Consider the following 16,557-nt stretch of genomic DNA (forward strand, 5'->3'; position numbering starts at 1 on the left):
CCTGCCCTACACTACATGCTATCAAGACCTTGAAGATAACGCAGGCTGGTTAAAGCATGACAAGGTGCCTGTGTTATAGCGGATTCCTCCCTGTGAGTCAGAGGAGAGCAATGCATTTCGGATTCTCTCCAGCCATTAACAAAAGTAGACTCAAGATACTAACCCATGCAGCACATCCGGCACGCCAGGTGTGCGTTCAGCTCTCTCTCCCCTCTGTAGATGTGCCACATCTCCACCGCTTGCTCTCAGCCTCAGCAGAGCTAGGTCCTCAGTGCACCACGGGGCTTTTGCACTGGCATCCTCCACAACCGAAACAGGAAAAGTATCTTCAAGTCAGTCTTGCGTGTGCTGGCTGGGTCTGTCCCAAGCAAATGTCTCTTCAGGTCTCCACTGGGGCTCCGCCCACCATTTCCTACCGCCTGCTTTAAGACACAGTTCCCTTTCAGGACCTCGTTCCAAAACCCCATCCAAATGTAACGGTTGGAGGAGTTCTCCCCTCATCAACAGGAGAGCGCAGACGCTGTCACTCTTCCAGCCGCTCTCAGCTTGGAATGGCAGGGGAAGCACCAAGACCCAGAAGCAAAGGGGACTGACTGCCTTGTAGAACAACTTTACATAGCCACTGGGCACAACAGGCCTGCGCCTGCAAAACCCCAGACAGCCACCGCTGGGACAGTTAAACTTGCCACTGGTCATTCAGAATCAGCACAGACATTGCCTCGTACCCTGCTGAGCCGTGCGAGTGGCAACATCCTGTGTGAGGCAGCCACGGTCCCCAGTGTCTCCTCTGACCCAGGCAGATGCAGACTAGGGGGCTTCAATCAATGTGAAAATCCAGTGCCCACCTCCTGCGGACAAAGCTCCCTGATGTGTCAGGCCGATGCTATTCTTCCACACAACAAGGAAAAAGAAAGTTACTCTCCACTCCAAAGTTCCTGGAAACATGCAAGAGGCATTCCACTGAACAGCATAGCTCCAAGGCAGAGAGGGTAGCTCATAATGCCGGTCACTCTGACTCCAGGCACCTGGGAGGAGATTTTCCAGTATATCTGCTTTGCATCGGAAAGCCCAACAGGTCCCACTTACTCTCCCACCGTGCCTGAGAGCAGCGCCTTGAATGCAGCAAGGCCCAGTCTCTGCACTGACCCGGCACACAGGCTGTTGGTTTGTTTTTCCAACTTGTTTTTCAGTTCTTGGTTAAGTGCACCAGTCTCGCAAACTATGACGTGAGAGAACAATAAAGGGCTTTTTATCCACACTGGCCAGCCAGCAGCTTCTTCACAAATGATTTTCCCTGCCTCGAAGTGCCAGAGCTCAGCATCAAACCCTCTGGCTGCAGGCTGAGATCCTGCACACAGCCAGCTCCGAACGGCCGCAGGAGAGATAACGGGGGCTGCTTTACCGCTGCTCTTCCCTTTCTTCTTCTAAATATAATTCCTCTTCAGACCTTACGCTGGTTTGAGCCCGGCCGTCCTCTCCAGAGAGGCAAAGACACTTTGTCCAGGAGCCAGATCCAGCATGCCCCGGGGCAGACCAGAGCAGGCAGGGCGAGTAAAACTTTAGCTTTTCTTCTCCTGTGGAGCGTTTGCAGGGGGCAGCTTCAGGGACCTTCCCCTGGAGATTTCTGCAGGCAAGTAGCCCTGAGCTGGCTCTCTCTCTCTCTGGTGCGCTTTCGTAATTTCACACACAAGTTTCTTTTGCCCTGTTTTACCACCTCTCGGTGGTTCTTTCATTCTAATTACATTACACCTCCCCCACCAGACTACCCCAGGAGCTAATAATAATGCCCTGTTACTTCTTGCTAACAATATTAAGTCATTGTAAGCTTATCTCTCACTGGCTAATCTTTTCCAGAGTCACCCTGATAAGCAACCTGTTACAGCTCCCCCTCCATTCCTCTCAGTTCTCCCTCCTGCCTAACAGAGGCTCTCTGGCTGGCTTTCCTCTGGCCACCCCCTGCCCCGTTCCCTCACCACCCAGAAGATATCCAATCAACGGGCCTGGCATTCCAGACGAGAATAGCGGGCAGGGGCAAAGCAAAGCTGCTATTGTCAGCGACCTGGCCGGCATGCAGGGAAGGACGAGAGCAGAAGAAAGATTCCAGCAGCGGAGAAGTGTCATACAGGACACCAGGCAGGACCAAGGAAACTAACAAGACAGATTCTGGCACTGAGTCTAGACTAGTAAATTTCGATAGCCTTAATTCATCCGGAATATAACGGTCAAAACCGTAGAGAGGGAAAGGAGGGGTCAGCGGGTAGGGCACCGGCTTAGGACGTGGCAGATGTGGGGTCAAGTCCCTGCTCCACATGTGACATTAGTCAAGTCACTCATCCACTCTGTGTCTCAGTTGCACGTCGGTAAAACAGGTAAACAGCACTTCCCTACCTCACGCGAGTGTGATGGGCATAGATACATTAAGAATCAGGAGGCATTCAGATACTGAGATATCAGAGGCCATATAAATACCCACATTAGAGCGAATCCTTAGCACACAGCACACTCAGCCAGACACTCTGGTAAAAAGGCCTGTATCCTGTCTCTGCTGCATGCTGGTGGAGCCGCGCTGGTGCAGAAAAACTCTTTCGGGTGTGTATTTCATGTATAATGCTTTCAGCTGCAGAGGAGTCCTTCCACACCAACCACGCCTGGATCAGAACCAGACTAGCTTTAAGCACAGTTGCGTAATAGTTTACCTCGCTGGCATGGACAAGGATTTTTTTGTTTGTTTGTTTGTAACCAGCTATAATATAATTGGCTGGCACAGCGGTGAGCCCACTGTGGACAGAACCTAAGAGAAACTCCTGACAAGTGTCACAGCAGAGATAATCTGGGCTAAATGAGCATCAAGCAACAATTCCAGGAAACAGATCCATGCTGCTCCATGTACTACCTGGGCTTGGCTTAGCCGTTTGTTCTGGAGGTCAGAGCCTTTGCAGGACCAAACACTCTTGTCCTCCTGATCATTTAACAGATTACACACTCTACCGCCATGGCCAGGGCCACCTCCTCTTGCCTTTTCTACATCAAATCTCACTCCGCTGACATTCCAAGGAAAGTGCTAAGATGAAGATCAAAGACAAGTCAGAGGCACCATCTGTTCACCTCTGCAGGCATCCTTTAGTGCCGGCCGCTCTACCAGTCACCAGAAGTAACAGAGCTTGGGGAGGGGAGACGATCACTCTTAAGGAAGGAAGGCAGGCATTGAGTTCCACTGTCAGTCACTGATGCCAAACCCAGCTAGAGAGAGGACCTGGACTGCATTAAAATGGAGCTTCTTTGGGTACAGTGTGGGAAAGCAAGAGGAAAGGTTTCTCCTCTCTCCCTAGCAATGGAGTCTAGCTGGGAAAGTCAAAGCTAAACTTCCCTCTCACCCCAGACGAGGGCCCTGCCTTCCAGGATGGGGTTGGTGGAGTGGTGTAGGGAGAAGACCAAGCCTGAAATGAACAGGGTGAATTCCTTTTCACATCCTCCCCCCAACAGAGCCACCTCCAGGGCAAGGTTGTGACTACAGCCCTACATGGATACAAAATTTGTATCTGTAGCCGATCCCCGATCCACACACATAGTCTGTGGCTATAAAGCGGATATTGGCGGATTTTCAGGGCTCTAGCTGTGACCAGGTACACAAGGGGGAAGGATCTGACACTGCTCATGCATACAGGTGTCCACCTTTCAGATCCCGATCCCCAAGTTCAGGTGTGCTCTGCTCTGTGGGGGCAGGGGAGGGGAGGGAGCCTAGCATGGACGTCCCTGTACACATCTGTTTTTCCCCAACGCTATTTCAACAGGCACACCGCAGGCCAATTGTACGTCAAGTCAATCATCTGCCACAAAGAGACGAGCCTAGATCCAGTTGCATTCCCAACACAAAGCCAAGCCCCCGCTCCAGGGGCAGAGACTCATCTAATGGAGCAGCACCAAAGCCTGCCCCACTAAGGGCTGCACAGACAGTAACTCTGCACTGGGAAAGAAAGGCCCACGGCCCATTCGCCCTACCAGACGCAATTCATAACTAGCCTCTTCTAAGCTGTTGCTCCTCACATTGGCTTTTCCCCATTCGTTTCAGAGAAATGCCTTCCAAGCCTGCCAGATTTCACCACTGTCCACATGCTGGCTGGGCTCCCTGGCTTCTTTTAAGCACTGATGACAGCCTGAGGAGTCTGGACGGAGGGGAGCTCAGGGGAGTTGTATTTATCAGTCAGGTCAATTTTCAAAATGTGGCCAGTTTGGAGAAATCCACTGAGTACCTGGGCAGGCAGGCGATTTTATTAAAGGAGATGTGAACAGGAGTTTTAAACTTCAGCTTGCTCTTTTGGGGAGAAAGAAGGCCTGAAATGTACGCAGAGGTGCTTCTTTCGAATCTTAAAAACATCAGGGACATCAAGTCTGCTCTCCCCTAGCTTCACTGGAGCATCTCTCAGAGGCCCCAAGGATGGCTACTGACTGACAACTCCTGATCTGAAAGAGTGGTGGCGTTGACTAACTTCAGTGACCCAAGGAAGTTTTTCTTAAATAGATGTTGATAAAACAACAGACGTTTTAAACATCTGACTAAAAATCCCATCTCCTCTCAATTGCTCAAGTTTTACTCTGGATCTGGGTGGTGTCACCATTTCACTAGTTCTCCAGTCACCATATTTTTCAGTCTAGAGGATTTGAATTACTAAGGTAAAAAACAAGCAAGAAGAAGAAATACTTCGGGGGGGGGAGGGGACTCTGCTGCCCTTCTGTATAAAGTTATTTTAAAAGGGCATACAGTACATTCTTTTTTGCAGGTCACCTTCTATTTACCTTTTAATTGTTCTGAAATATGGGGGAAATGGAATGGCTCAGGAATACCGGGGTGATTAAAATCTGTGTTTGCTACTCATTTGAACGGTGGCATGAACACCACTGAAAGCAGAGAGCTACACGAAGAGGATATAGAGTTTAGAAATATGGATTGGAAATAATGTGATTCAACCTGGAAAAATGCATGCAGACCTATCTGGTGGAAAACCAAACAGAGAGAGAGAGATGCCAGAGAGATGGGAGTTGGAAGGCATGTACAATAACTATATGGCAGAAGATGTAAATGCAACTGAGGAGTTTATTTATACCAGGTAAGCTACTATGAGATTACCCTGATCTTCCTGCATGCTTGAAAGGGAGCGAGTTTGCAATATGCAGAGCTGGGGGAGGATAAGACATGATCTATACCAAAAAGGAAAAGTCAGGCTATTTACTAATATAAAGGAGAACATGGATCAGATGGGGTTCACTTTTTCCATCACCTACAGTGCAACAGTTTTTAAAGAGGAGGGACAGGTTCCTCCACTACACCAAAGAACAGAGGTTGCTGAGTGATGCTGGGAGACTGGGAACAGATAGTATCTCTAAAGAAATTAAATCCACACGTGGTGTGGAGACAAACATACTGCCAAGCAAATCTGTCTGAGGCAGCTTTGACATTGAAGAGATTAAGTGGGGAAGGGTGACTGGGTTAACTAGAGACATTACAGCTAATGCTGTTTAGAGGCATATACTGTACGGTGTACAAAAGATGCATAACAGCATCTTTCCCCCACAAAATTCACCCCAAGGACTCCAAACCAATCTACACGGTTCTCCCCTCTGGAACCAGTATCTTCACCCATCTGGTTTGGGAAATGGCCTTTTAGGTTTAATTTTTGGAAGAAACAATAAAATACTCAGACGTTACCAAAAGGGTCGGGGAACTGCAACACGCCGGGTGAGATAAAACTATCCCCCAGCCGTTGGCTCCTGGATCACGGCCTAGTGCCAATGCGCCGCTTTTGAGGAAGCAAGACAGGAAAAGACTCAAGGTGGGCAAACCTAGCGACATGTGGCTACACTTTGTAACCGATGCTTCAGCTGCATGGATGCAACAAAACAGGCCCAAGCAAGAACGTGACAACTGTGCGACTCTAGTCAATCCCAGAGCACCATCAACAAGGATGTTTGAGGAGAAAAGCAGGGCTGCACCTTTTAACTCCACTGAAAAACATGGGACTGGAAGAGAGGGAAAGGGACAGGAGAAACATGGGAACAGCTGGCGTGTTTGGATAAAAAGCTAAAATAGACCCAGTGTGCGGGGAGAGCATGGACCGTATTATTATTACTGTTTATCATTCTAGCATTTCCACGTCTAGGTGCATTAGGTGCAGAAAAGAAAACAACACGCCCTGTTCTCATAATAAAATATCCATTTGACTAGAAGGCCGTGAGGTTCATTCACAAGACAGGCACGATGGCCTTCCCCCCTAGTGGATACTGGCCGACTGCCCCTGGGGACTCACTCCACTCACTTCCTGGGCCTCCTTTCCCCGAGAAGTCCAACTCTCAGCCATTTCAGTCTATGAGCAACAGGTGGTCCCAAGCCAAGCTTTGGAGGGGTTCTGGATCCAGATCCAAATGTGGATCCGGTCTCTGTAATAGGCTGCACCACAACCCCAGAGCCAAACACTTCCCAACTTTGGGAGCTCAGACCCATCTTTACCATAAGCGCGTTAGCCAGCAACATGCTCCGTACGCCTGTTCATTGCTGTTACTCAGCGCCGAGGGATGCCATAGCTGCTGCTTGGGTGCAGACGCTGAGCCGGAGCAACCAGGACCGTCACTCACCATCCACAGGGCTGCACTCTGGTGGCTCCGCTGCCTCCCAGGCAAGTATAGGGCTGTTGCTGTATACTGCTCTACCTGGTGACCTGCCCATGAGAGATCACCAAACAGCTGGGGCATGGTAGCCACAGAGGGAACAAGGAAGGGTAGGTAGCCTCTTCCCACCTCCCAGAGTGTGGGGAGGAGGCCTTTTGTGTCGCCTCCTGGACATGCTGACGGCAGAGAATGTAAGAGTGAAGCTCTGTACCTTGGGGGAACACCCTGCACCCCCACGTTCATCTTTATCAAATGATTGTGTGGGATCCAACGCAAAGTTTGTCAGACAGGTGTCTCTGGAAGGCTCATGAGGCACTGAGCATGGTTGTTATAGTGATGTTATAGTAATTGTTACAGTGATGTCATTGTGAGGTTATAGGTTATAATTTCATGTATGTAGGTATGAGGCTGAAAATGTATCCCCATGGCTTAAAGCAAGCCCAGGCAAAAACTCTCCAAGAGCAGAGAGGCAGCTCACACCTCATCAGGGCATGGATGGGACAAACCCAGCCCAGCCTCACAGGAACAATGGACACTGGCTTTGCCAAGCAACAAGGTTAGGCCCTGGAGGGAGTCACCCCCTTCCTATGGGCAGTTTGGGACTATGATGAGGTAATGCTCAACTGACTCTGAAGGGGGGGGGGGGGGCGCAAAGCCAGGAGGGAAGAAAGGACATGATAAAAGGGAGAGACATTTTGCCACGTTCTCTCTCTTCTGCCTACATCTACAGACACCACCACCACCACGCGACTGAACCACTGATCAAAGGGGAGAGTCTGGCTGAAGAGCAGCCAGCCTGTGGTGAGAAGTATCTACGTTTGTACGTATCAGAGGGGTAGCCGTGTTAGTCTGAATCTGTAAAAAGCAACAGAGGGTCCTGTGGCACCTTTAAGACTAACAGAAGTATTGGGAGCATAAGCTTTCGTGGGTAAGAACCTCACTTTGTAAGGACGCTGAAAGTGTTAAGATCAGCTTAGAATGCATTTTGCTTTTATTTCATTTGACCAAATCTGACTTGTTATGTATTGACTTATAATCACTTAAATCTACCTTTAAAGTTAATAAATCTGTTTGTTTATTCTACCTGAAGCAAGGCATTTGGTTTGCAGTGTGTCGGACTCCCCTTGGGAGAACAAGCCCGGTACATAGCAATTTCTTTGTTAAACTGACGAACTTATATAAGCTTGAAGCATCCAGTGGGCATAACTGGACACTGCAAGACGGAGGTTCCTAGGGTTGTGTCTGGGACTGGAGGTATTGGCTAGTGTCATTCAATTGCAAGTAGCTGGGAGCAGCTTACATGCCAGAGGCTGTGCGTGAACAGCCCAGGAGTGGGGGTTCTCACAGCAGAGCAGGGTAAGACTGGCTCCCCGAGTCAAGGATTGGAGTGGCCTAGCAGATCACCGGTCCAGACAACACCAGAGGGGAACGTCACAGCAAGTGAGAGGGGAAGCCCAATTTCCTTGGAGGGGTAAGAAATATAAATGGGCAAAGAGCAAAAGCTGAAGGGGGGGCGGGGGGAGGATGGGAGACAGAGATACGGACTGGAAGGGAGAGAAAACAGGAAACATCCAGAAAGAAAGAGATTGGGTTGGAATGAAAAGGATAGTGTGGAAGTGCAAGATAGGAGAATATTTAGCACTTGTCTAAGGCTTTACATTTTCAAAGTGCTTTATCATCAGCTGCTGAATCCTCATGTCTGTGTGACATGGGCACACATAATCCCTATTTTGGGAAACTGAGGCAGACAGCCTCAAAACTGCACAGTGAGTCAGTGGCAGAACACAGACTAAAAATCCGGAGTCCTGCCAGAGCTGTGTCCCCACCACAGGACTGCGCTCTATGTGTATGCTCTGACAAACGTAGATTTTATGGTAACAAAGGGCTCTGGAATGGATTGTCTGTAAAAGAAAATGACACAAGAGCCCAGCGCAGAACTCAATGAAAATTTCGAGCATGCCCCCACGGCCCCTTCCCTTCCCTCCCCATCCACCCGCTCCACACCAAGGCTCCCCAGAGACCCTCACTCTTTGCAAAGTGCGTCCAAGCAACCCCCTCTCCTGGGCCTCTCACACCCAAGCAGAGAGACCAGAAGAAAGTTTAGTAACAATTATTTAGTCATCTCTGTGCCCGGACTCACTCAGCGCCAGCCCTGACTCCACCCCGCGGCAGGAGGAGATGCTGCTTCTCTCAAGGGGAGAGGAGACCAGAAAGTGAGAAATTCAGAGTAATTCCCTGTGCCGGGAGAGACCAGAAACAGCAGCCAATACGGAAAGTGCGTGCACTCTTTTACCAAAGCTGGGGCTCCCAGATGATGCTGGACCCCACATGGGGCTGCAGAACCCAGCCCTGTGTCTCAAATGCCACCACCTGGAGGAAGGAACAAAATCCGTACACCTTTAACAAGTGGACGGCAGCCATCTTGGTTCCTCGCTCTCCCCCTCCTCCAGGCACATCCCACATGATCACCCACCCACTTCGCACTTCGGGGGACTTCCTGGACTCTGCTCGCAGCCAAAGCATGACGAAGGGAGGCAGGAGGTGGGAGGTATGAACCCGATACTCTAAGGGCAGGAAGAACAGTACCTTCTCTCCTCTGTCTCCTCAAGTACAAGATCCCAGCGATGCCAAGAACATGACTCAGAATAAAGACCGGGGGTGGCAGAAAGGTCCCATCCAAAAGAGGCATTGTCGCCTCTCCCCAACCTGGGGGCCTCCGTCCCGTTTCCACAAGCCCTGGGTCCGGCTCTAAGTTCCTTTCTGCTGAGGTTACAGCTGCATGGTTCGAGCATCACAAGGGAAAGGCAGCGAGAGGCAGGCGCGGAGCTCACAGAAAGCCATCACCCGCAGTAACTACAGAAACTTCCTGTCGGTTCACACCAGGCAACTCTCCCTCTTGAGAGCTCCAGAGCCGGTCTCCCTCTCCCCCTCCCTAGGCAGGCCCAGTTACAGCTGAAGTATCAGATAAAGCCCCGGATCTCTCCACACGGGGCTCAGTGAGAGGGAGAGAGAAAGTGAGTGTCAGGCTGACTCAAACATCTTTCCTTGGCATCCACTGATGTGCTGAAGTGATCTGACTTCAACCCCCCTTCAAGAGAGGGACGTCATGCTCCTAAATTCCCATACCTAAGCCCATTGGAATGCCTGCTCTCCGCGAACACAGGCCTAGCCAGGGAAAGAGGACGGACTCTGCCAGAACAGTGAGCAGTGTCTGCCAGGGGGATACAGACTTTAAGGCCTGAGGCCTGTCTCCGTGGCCCAGATTGGCCTCGTCAGAAACTGTCCCTTCTCCTGGATCAGAGACTCAAGTTCAAGAGGAGAAAGGGGGGAAAAAACACACCGTTATTAGATCACTTTTAAACATTTCCAGGCATGCTGAATGCAGGCATCGGGCTGATTCCATCACTGGAGTAGGCTGGGGCGATTCCTCTGACTTCCAAGGAACTGCACCCTGCTTACATCAGCACTGTGTTCCCAAACCTTTATCTTAAAGATAAACTCTCTCACGCCGATTGGCTGTAGGACAAACCCAGTATGCTGCAGCTCTGGGGCCAGCACTGAACAAGGAGCAGCCGATTCAGAAACGAAGGTAGCAGTTTGGTATCTTTCAAAGACAATGGAGGCACACTGCATCCTTTGTTTGCACTGGCTACTCCGAGTCACCAGGCAGATTCGCCATCTGAAATCAGTGCCAGGCAAGTTACGAGACAGCGCATCATTGTTTCAGATAACTTGGTTTGGAGCCCACTGGAGATCATTTGTGTCTTTTAAGGACATCTCCTGGACAAGAACAGGAAACAACTGAGATCTGATAATTTTAGTGTCAGGACATCCTGCTCCAAGCAACAGTAACATAAGCAGCGAAGCAGTTGCCGCTTCATTTGAAGTTCTCTCTCACACGCGCACACAAAAATACCAGGTTGGGTAGCCTGGGTCTCCATTGTTCCTCACTTCTGCCTACAATTCTCACCCACGTCCACTGGGCCCCTCTCCCTCATCATCCATTATGTAGAAGTGATGGTGCGTTTCACAGCGCAGGGTTGGACAATAAGCTGAGAGAGGAGGACTAACCCTACAGGCTGTAGTTTTTAGGGGGGGATTTATTGTTTGGAGGAGTCATTTACAGTCCATCCATTTCCTGTTTAATCTTGTACATTTGGGACAACTTCCATAAAGATACATGAACCAGGAAGGAAAATACAGAGCACACCATGCTGGTGTTAAACCTCTCCACGAATAAAAATGGGGACAGACCACTTACCCAGATTGGTTGGATAAGCTGCCCAATAGGGAACAGATGGAAAAGAGAGGAAACAGCTGGGAGAAATGTAATCCATAGAGATGGGCCAAAGAGACTGGAGTTTGGGTTTGCAAAATCATACGGGTGGATCAAGCTTTAGGGTTGTACCAGCAGGGCGAGGTTCCAATCTTGGTTCAGTTTCATCAGAAACCCCAAAGTTCCGGGCAGGGCTTCAGATAAGAGCTGGGGTTTCCCCCATCTCTGTTGCAGAACCAGAATCACTGCAGATTCTGTAACACCAGAAGTAGGGTTTTGTCTGGATCTAGGTTCCATTTGATCTGGACCATGAAAGGCTTAGAGGGAAGAGTGTTTGGATAAAAGGTTCCAGTTTGGAGCAGCATTATGGGAAGGAGCACATATGGCCTCATTTTAGCTCTCGTGTTAGTCATAGTGCTCCCAGCTATTTTAGTAGTTGACCATAGCTGGCGTTTAACTGGGTCTCTTTGATGTCCAATTTGCCATGACTGCACTCTGAATATGCAAAATGAGATGCATCATTCTGTGCAAAAGTCATTCTATTAAGAAAAAACAACGAGGAGTCCTTGTGGCACCTTAGAATGGGCATAAGCTTTCGTGGGCTAGAGCCCACTTCATCAGATGCATGGAGTGAAAAATACTGGAGCAGGTATAAATACATGAAAGGATGGGGGTTGCTTTACCAAGTGTGAGGTCAGTCTACCAAGAGAAATCAATTAACAGCAGGATACCACTTGTCGACTGTCTGTAATGGGCCACTCTCTTACCACTTCAAAAGTTATTTATCCTGCTGTTAATTGATTTATCATCTCGTTAGACTGCCCTCACACCTGGTAAAGCAACCCCCATCCTTTCATGTATTTATACCTGCTCCTGTATTTTTCACTTCATGCATCTGATGAAGTGGGTTTTAGCCCACGAAAGCTTGTGCCCAAATACATTTGTTAGTCTCTAAGGTGCCACAAGGACTCCTCGTTGTTTTTGCTGATACAGACTAACCCGGCTACCATTCCATTAAGAGTTAGTATCTAACAATGTGCTCTGGTTACTTGAGGTCTCATTGCTCATTCGCTTTGCACAGGTGCTATTTGGGACAGAGAATCCCAAATAGCCAAGCCTCAAGAACGAGCTGCACATTGGGATCCTATTTCAAATCCTGATGCCCCAATATTTAAGCTCTCGCAGATCATTAATCTTTGCAAATACAGGCAGAGAGAATGGCGAGACCCAATTCTGGGAGATAGCTCAATTTCCCACCCCCAAGGTGATGCTCAGACTCTCCGATATCCAATTGTTCCAACCTCATTCCAATAAAGGCACCCTCTCCAAAGACTACTGGACACGTGACCCTTTAAACAACTAATTTCCTTTTCAATGTGGATTTTCTGTTTTATTTTGTTTTTTAAAAAACAGATTCAGGCTCTGGTTTGAGATGCAGCTTGAAGGAAGTGATCTGATGACGACAACAGCAGTTGATCCTTCTGAAGAATTTTTGTACTGAAGGGGAGAGCCCTCACCACCCCATTAGCACGCAACCCTGTTCTTTGTAAGCAGGAAATAAATGCATGAAACCACTAACTCAGACTGCCCTCGCCTACAACATAACTGAGACAGGAACTTCTGCTCACTAAGACCGAGAATTGAGAGCTTCCCACATGATCAGAATCTGTCTCAGGTTTGATTCAATCAGCCAAAGTGACAATGCTGCACACAACTGTTAAACCAAGAGAGCCTCAATCCATGTAACAGCCTCAAGCAAGGCCAGAGGCCGACCCGCCCAGCAGCACTTCAACCTCAAAACCTCACTGTGCTGCCAAAGCCGGCAAAAACGTTATTCTGTATTACACGGAGTAGCAGCATTTCATTCATCCTTGGCAACACAGAGGTGGGGAGACTTGCATGCATTAGATGCTTGGAACTTCCCTGAATCAAAATGTGGGCTCACCTCCTCCTACACACTTCATGTGGAGACCCACCATGGGGCAACAGGTTCATTCCTGCTGTGGGATGTTTTCAAGAGCTTTGTTCTGTCTGACTTCAACTATCCCAAGAGACAGGGCTTCCCCACTCCCAGAGGGATTATTCCACAGTGTCTGGGATTGTCCTTTTTTTACAGTGCTGGTGTTTTCAGAGGAACAACCTGTCCGAAAGTCTTCCTCATCTTCCGTCTATGTTGTCGCTAGCTCTCTGTGCCACCCTAAACAAACCCGCTTCCTCCTTGGTGATGCTACACCCACCTCCTATTTCCGAGGTATTGGGTGTCCCCTTTTCTGTCGTAGACAAACTACACAGCTTGAGCTGTTTTAGGCTCTCCAGCATTGCTATCACTCCCCGTTGGAGGTGGGCAAGGAACACGGTGCTCATCCAGGCACTGTCCGGATGATGCTGTCAGTCTCTTGGACAGAGGGCAGAGAAAACAGGAACACAAGCATGTGCACCTTGACGTACACGATTTAAACATGAATTTGATGGACCCCCTCCATAGCTAAGGCTCAAAATGGGTGCAGGCGCACAGCAGCTGTCCAATGCGACAGGCAGTGTCCGAAAGCAGCAACGCTGATGCATTTAAGAAACCCCTGCAATTCTCTCACCTCCTGTTGATTTTGACACAGACGGGTCCAATAGCCTGGCCTAAGGCAGGTGCGATTAGGCGACAGAGTCACCTGGCCAGGACTAGCAGTGCTTTCTTTGCCCAGGAGAGCAGAGCCTCCATAGGGACTGGAAACGGCAAGCTTCTGGCACCTGGTAGAGGAGAAACAGAACGGGAAGGTGCTCGCCAAAGGCTAGAAACGGAAAGAGGGAAAGGCAGGTGCAGTGAGAGAAATGAAAGACAACTCTAGCCACCAGGTTCTGTTTTTCCGGAGAGCGGAGCTCCATCTACGTCCCCCACATCGGTGTTCCACACAACGCCACATCCCTGAGAGTGACAGAGCCCGCCGTCCAAGCCGTAGGGAACAAAGGAGACACCCAGAGAATTTAGGAAGCTCATAGGATCCCACCAGAACAGCAGCATGGCAGAGAAACAGCCACCACGTCCACAGAAATTCACTCTGTGTAACAGAGAAAAGGCTGCAATGGAGGCAATTGCACAGACTTCTAGGAGGCCTTCCCATGGGCTGAGTTAGGGCCCGTGTGTGTGCGTTCCTATGGCACTGTTCACAAACAACCGGACTGCCAACCCCCGGCTTTTCAAAATCTGAGTCAGACGGCCCAAAATCATGACATTGGCTTAAAAGCCCTAATACTTTTCAAAATAACCCCTGGTGGGTTCCTTTTATTCATCGTCTAGTGTCTGGGTCACGTTTTCAAGTGTCTCTCTGCAACCACGAGGCCTAGAAACTTACTTTTTTTAAAACAGATTGAAGCGGAGGTTCTCACGTGATCAGCTGCAGCTCCCCAAGAAACACCAAATGTGAGATTCTCATGAAAATGGTGAGAACGGGCCACGTTGGCTTAATAACCATAGAGCTGAGAATGTACAGGAAGGCAGAGCGCGGCACGAATAGAAAGGTGGGGAGGAGAGGAAGAGAAAGGGAAAGACAGAGGAGGGAATAAGAGAGAAAAGGACACTAGCAGAAGCAATAAGGTAACGGATGCAGAGAGTAAAGGAGGGAGGCGGCAGCCGGCTGCAGGGAGGGAGAGCTCTGTCTCTTTGCTATGGTGTGTAATTAACTGCTCCATCATCTAGGGATGTAGACAATATGGTAAGTAGATACTGTGTGCTGTGCCACCCCCTGCCATTTCCAGCTCCCCAGCGGGCCCTGCCACCCGCAGCAGAGATGGCACTGACCAAACACAGCGCCAGAGGGCACAGAAGGGCAGCAGTTCAAGTCCCGGATCCTCCAGCCACGCCGTCTTGTCCCCCTGCAGTGGGCAGAGCGCCTATGTTTCTGGAGCGACCCAGCTATCTCAGCTCACCGCAACCCCATGGGAACAGCCAGGCCAGATTTGAAAGAGACAGGCTGATTGAGCCGCCAATCGGGTTTCAGAGGGAGGACCAGCCGTAGCAGACGTATCAGTCGATTTGAACATTTAATCTGCTAACCCCTTGTGTCCTTTCTTTGGAGCCTGCAGCAAGTCGCCTGCCTCAGCTGATCCATGTCCAGAACAGGCCCTTACAGCTAGCACGGGAGGGATAGCGCAGAGGAATGAATTATGCCCTTAAGGGGGCAGTGCACTCTTCTGCAGACTCTGGAGCGAGGGACAATGCTGGTTATCAGGAGCACGGCTCGCCAGGGCATGCCTACGTCTGGAGCGGGCGTACTGCATGGAGCTGAGTGAAAGGACCAGAATGCACTTAATTCCACTCAATTTAACTCCATTTGCTTTTTCTCTTTTAATAAAATAAAAATATCGACTGCATTCAGCATAAGCGAGTTTCAAGCATTTTCTGGCTGCTGCAAGAAACCGATAACGGGCTGTAATTCACCCGGCTGCGGGTGACGCATCTGGACAAGGAGGACGCAGGAAATACTGGGAAGTCACAGAAATCTTATCTTTCACTGCGCTGTCACAGACTGTCAGACACTCTGCAACGAGCCAGCTTGGGGGCTCCGGAAACGCCAGCCGGACACTCCAGGCCCTATTCAGAGCCCGGCAGTAGCACTCAGACGGTGGTAGTGATAGGAGCCATGCCAGATAGGGCCCTTCTTACACCGCCCAGCCATGGAAACCATTCTACACATACAAAAACAGACAGCTAATTTTAGGTGCCTTCACAGCGACTTCTCAGGCCGAGATGGCAGTCGTTCTACTGGAAAGGAAATGGATGGGGGAAGAATGTGCATCTTAGAATTAAACAAGAACCCGAGGAGAGAGAGACAGAGAGACGTTGACTCCACACATGGGATTGCTCTGCGCTTACAGCGTTGTCTAAAACAGGCCCAGAGCAAACTCCAAATGCAAACCAATCCAGGAGCCGCAGCTGGGTTCTGTCACCACGGTCCTGTGCTTCTCAGCGGGGCCTGATAGCTTACTTTATACCCTGCATATCCCTTCTCTGAGGCAGGACACCATCTCACCCATAGAACCAACATTAACAAGTGCGGCCCCTCCTACCACGCCCTGTCCTCCAGCTGCCCCTTTTCTCCCCTATTGTAGCCCTATTCCCCAGGGATTTTCAAGCCACACCTGCAACACATCTCTTTTCTCCATGTGTAGTCTCTTAATTTCTCCCTCTGCTAGTCCTAGGTGGAGTATTTTATATTATACAGTGTTCTTCTGCAATCATTGGCTCAGTTCCCGAATTCTGTCATTATACACATCCATAATGCATTGTGATTAATCGAAAACCAATTCTACTCTGCCTGAAAATACCGCCTTTCATCAGAGAACCTCAGCACGCTTCACCAGTCCCACTCTGTCCCAAAGGGAGCCAGGGCTGGACTTTTAAGTAGGACATGCACCCCACAAGCACAAACCACCACCACAACCACCCCTAACTGCTGTTTGTGCTATTCATCCCTAGCTCTCCAAGCGCTTTACAAAGGAGGGTAGTCTCACTCTCCCCATTGTACAGATGGGGAAACTGAGGCACAGCACTGTGACATGACTCACTCAGCCAGGCCAGTGGCAGAGCTGGGAACAGAACCCAGGCCTCCTGAGCCCCAGTCCTGTGTTCT

At 49.7% G+C, this 16,557-nt stretch overlaps 1 protein-coding gene and 1 long non-coding RNA gene across 14 annotated transcripts in view; one reads left to right on the top strand and one right to left on the bottom strand.

The window, feature by feature from the left end:
- MACF1 (microtubule actin crosslinking factor 1) overlaps positions 1–16,557 on the bottom strand; it is a 249,139-nt gene that overhangs the window by 171,566 nt on the left and 61,016 nt on the right. For 2 of the 13 annotated variants that reach the window (XM_042844725.2, XM_065577278.1), the window contains exon 1: positions 9,247–9,421. The exons of 8 other annotated variants lie outside the window; for them this stretch is intronic. In XM_042844725.2, the coding sequence (XP_042700659.2) occupies positions 9,247–9,349 (103 nt within the window). In that variant the 5' untranslated portion in view covers positions 9,350–9,421. Of the gene's footprint in view, positions 1–163; positions 1,120–9,246; positions 9,645–16,557 lie in introns of those variants that run through there. 3 more of the 13 variants (XM_065577281.1, XM_065577284.1, XM_065577279.1) reach the window with 3 other exon arrangements.
- LOC101950231 (uncharacterized) lies at positions 8,013–12,514 on the top strand. The gene is made up of 2 exons (XR_006173103.2): positions 8,013–8,131; positions 12,350–12,514. It is a non-coding gene; the product is annotated as an uncharacterized LOC101950231 (long non-coding RNA).

This window comes from Chrysemys picta, chromosome 23 (genome assembly GCF_011386835.1).
Source record: "Chrysemys picta bellii isolate R12L10 chromosome 23, ASM1138683v2, whole genome shotgun sequence".
Taxonomy (NCBI): domain Eukaryota; kingdom Metazoa; phylum Chordata; order Testudines; family Emydidae; genus Chrysemys; species Chrysemys picta.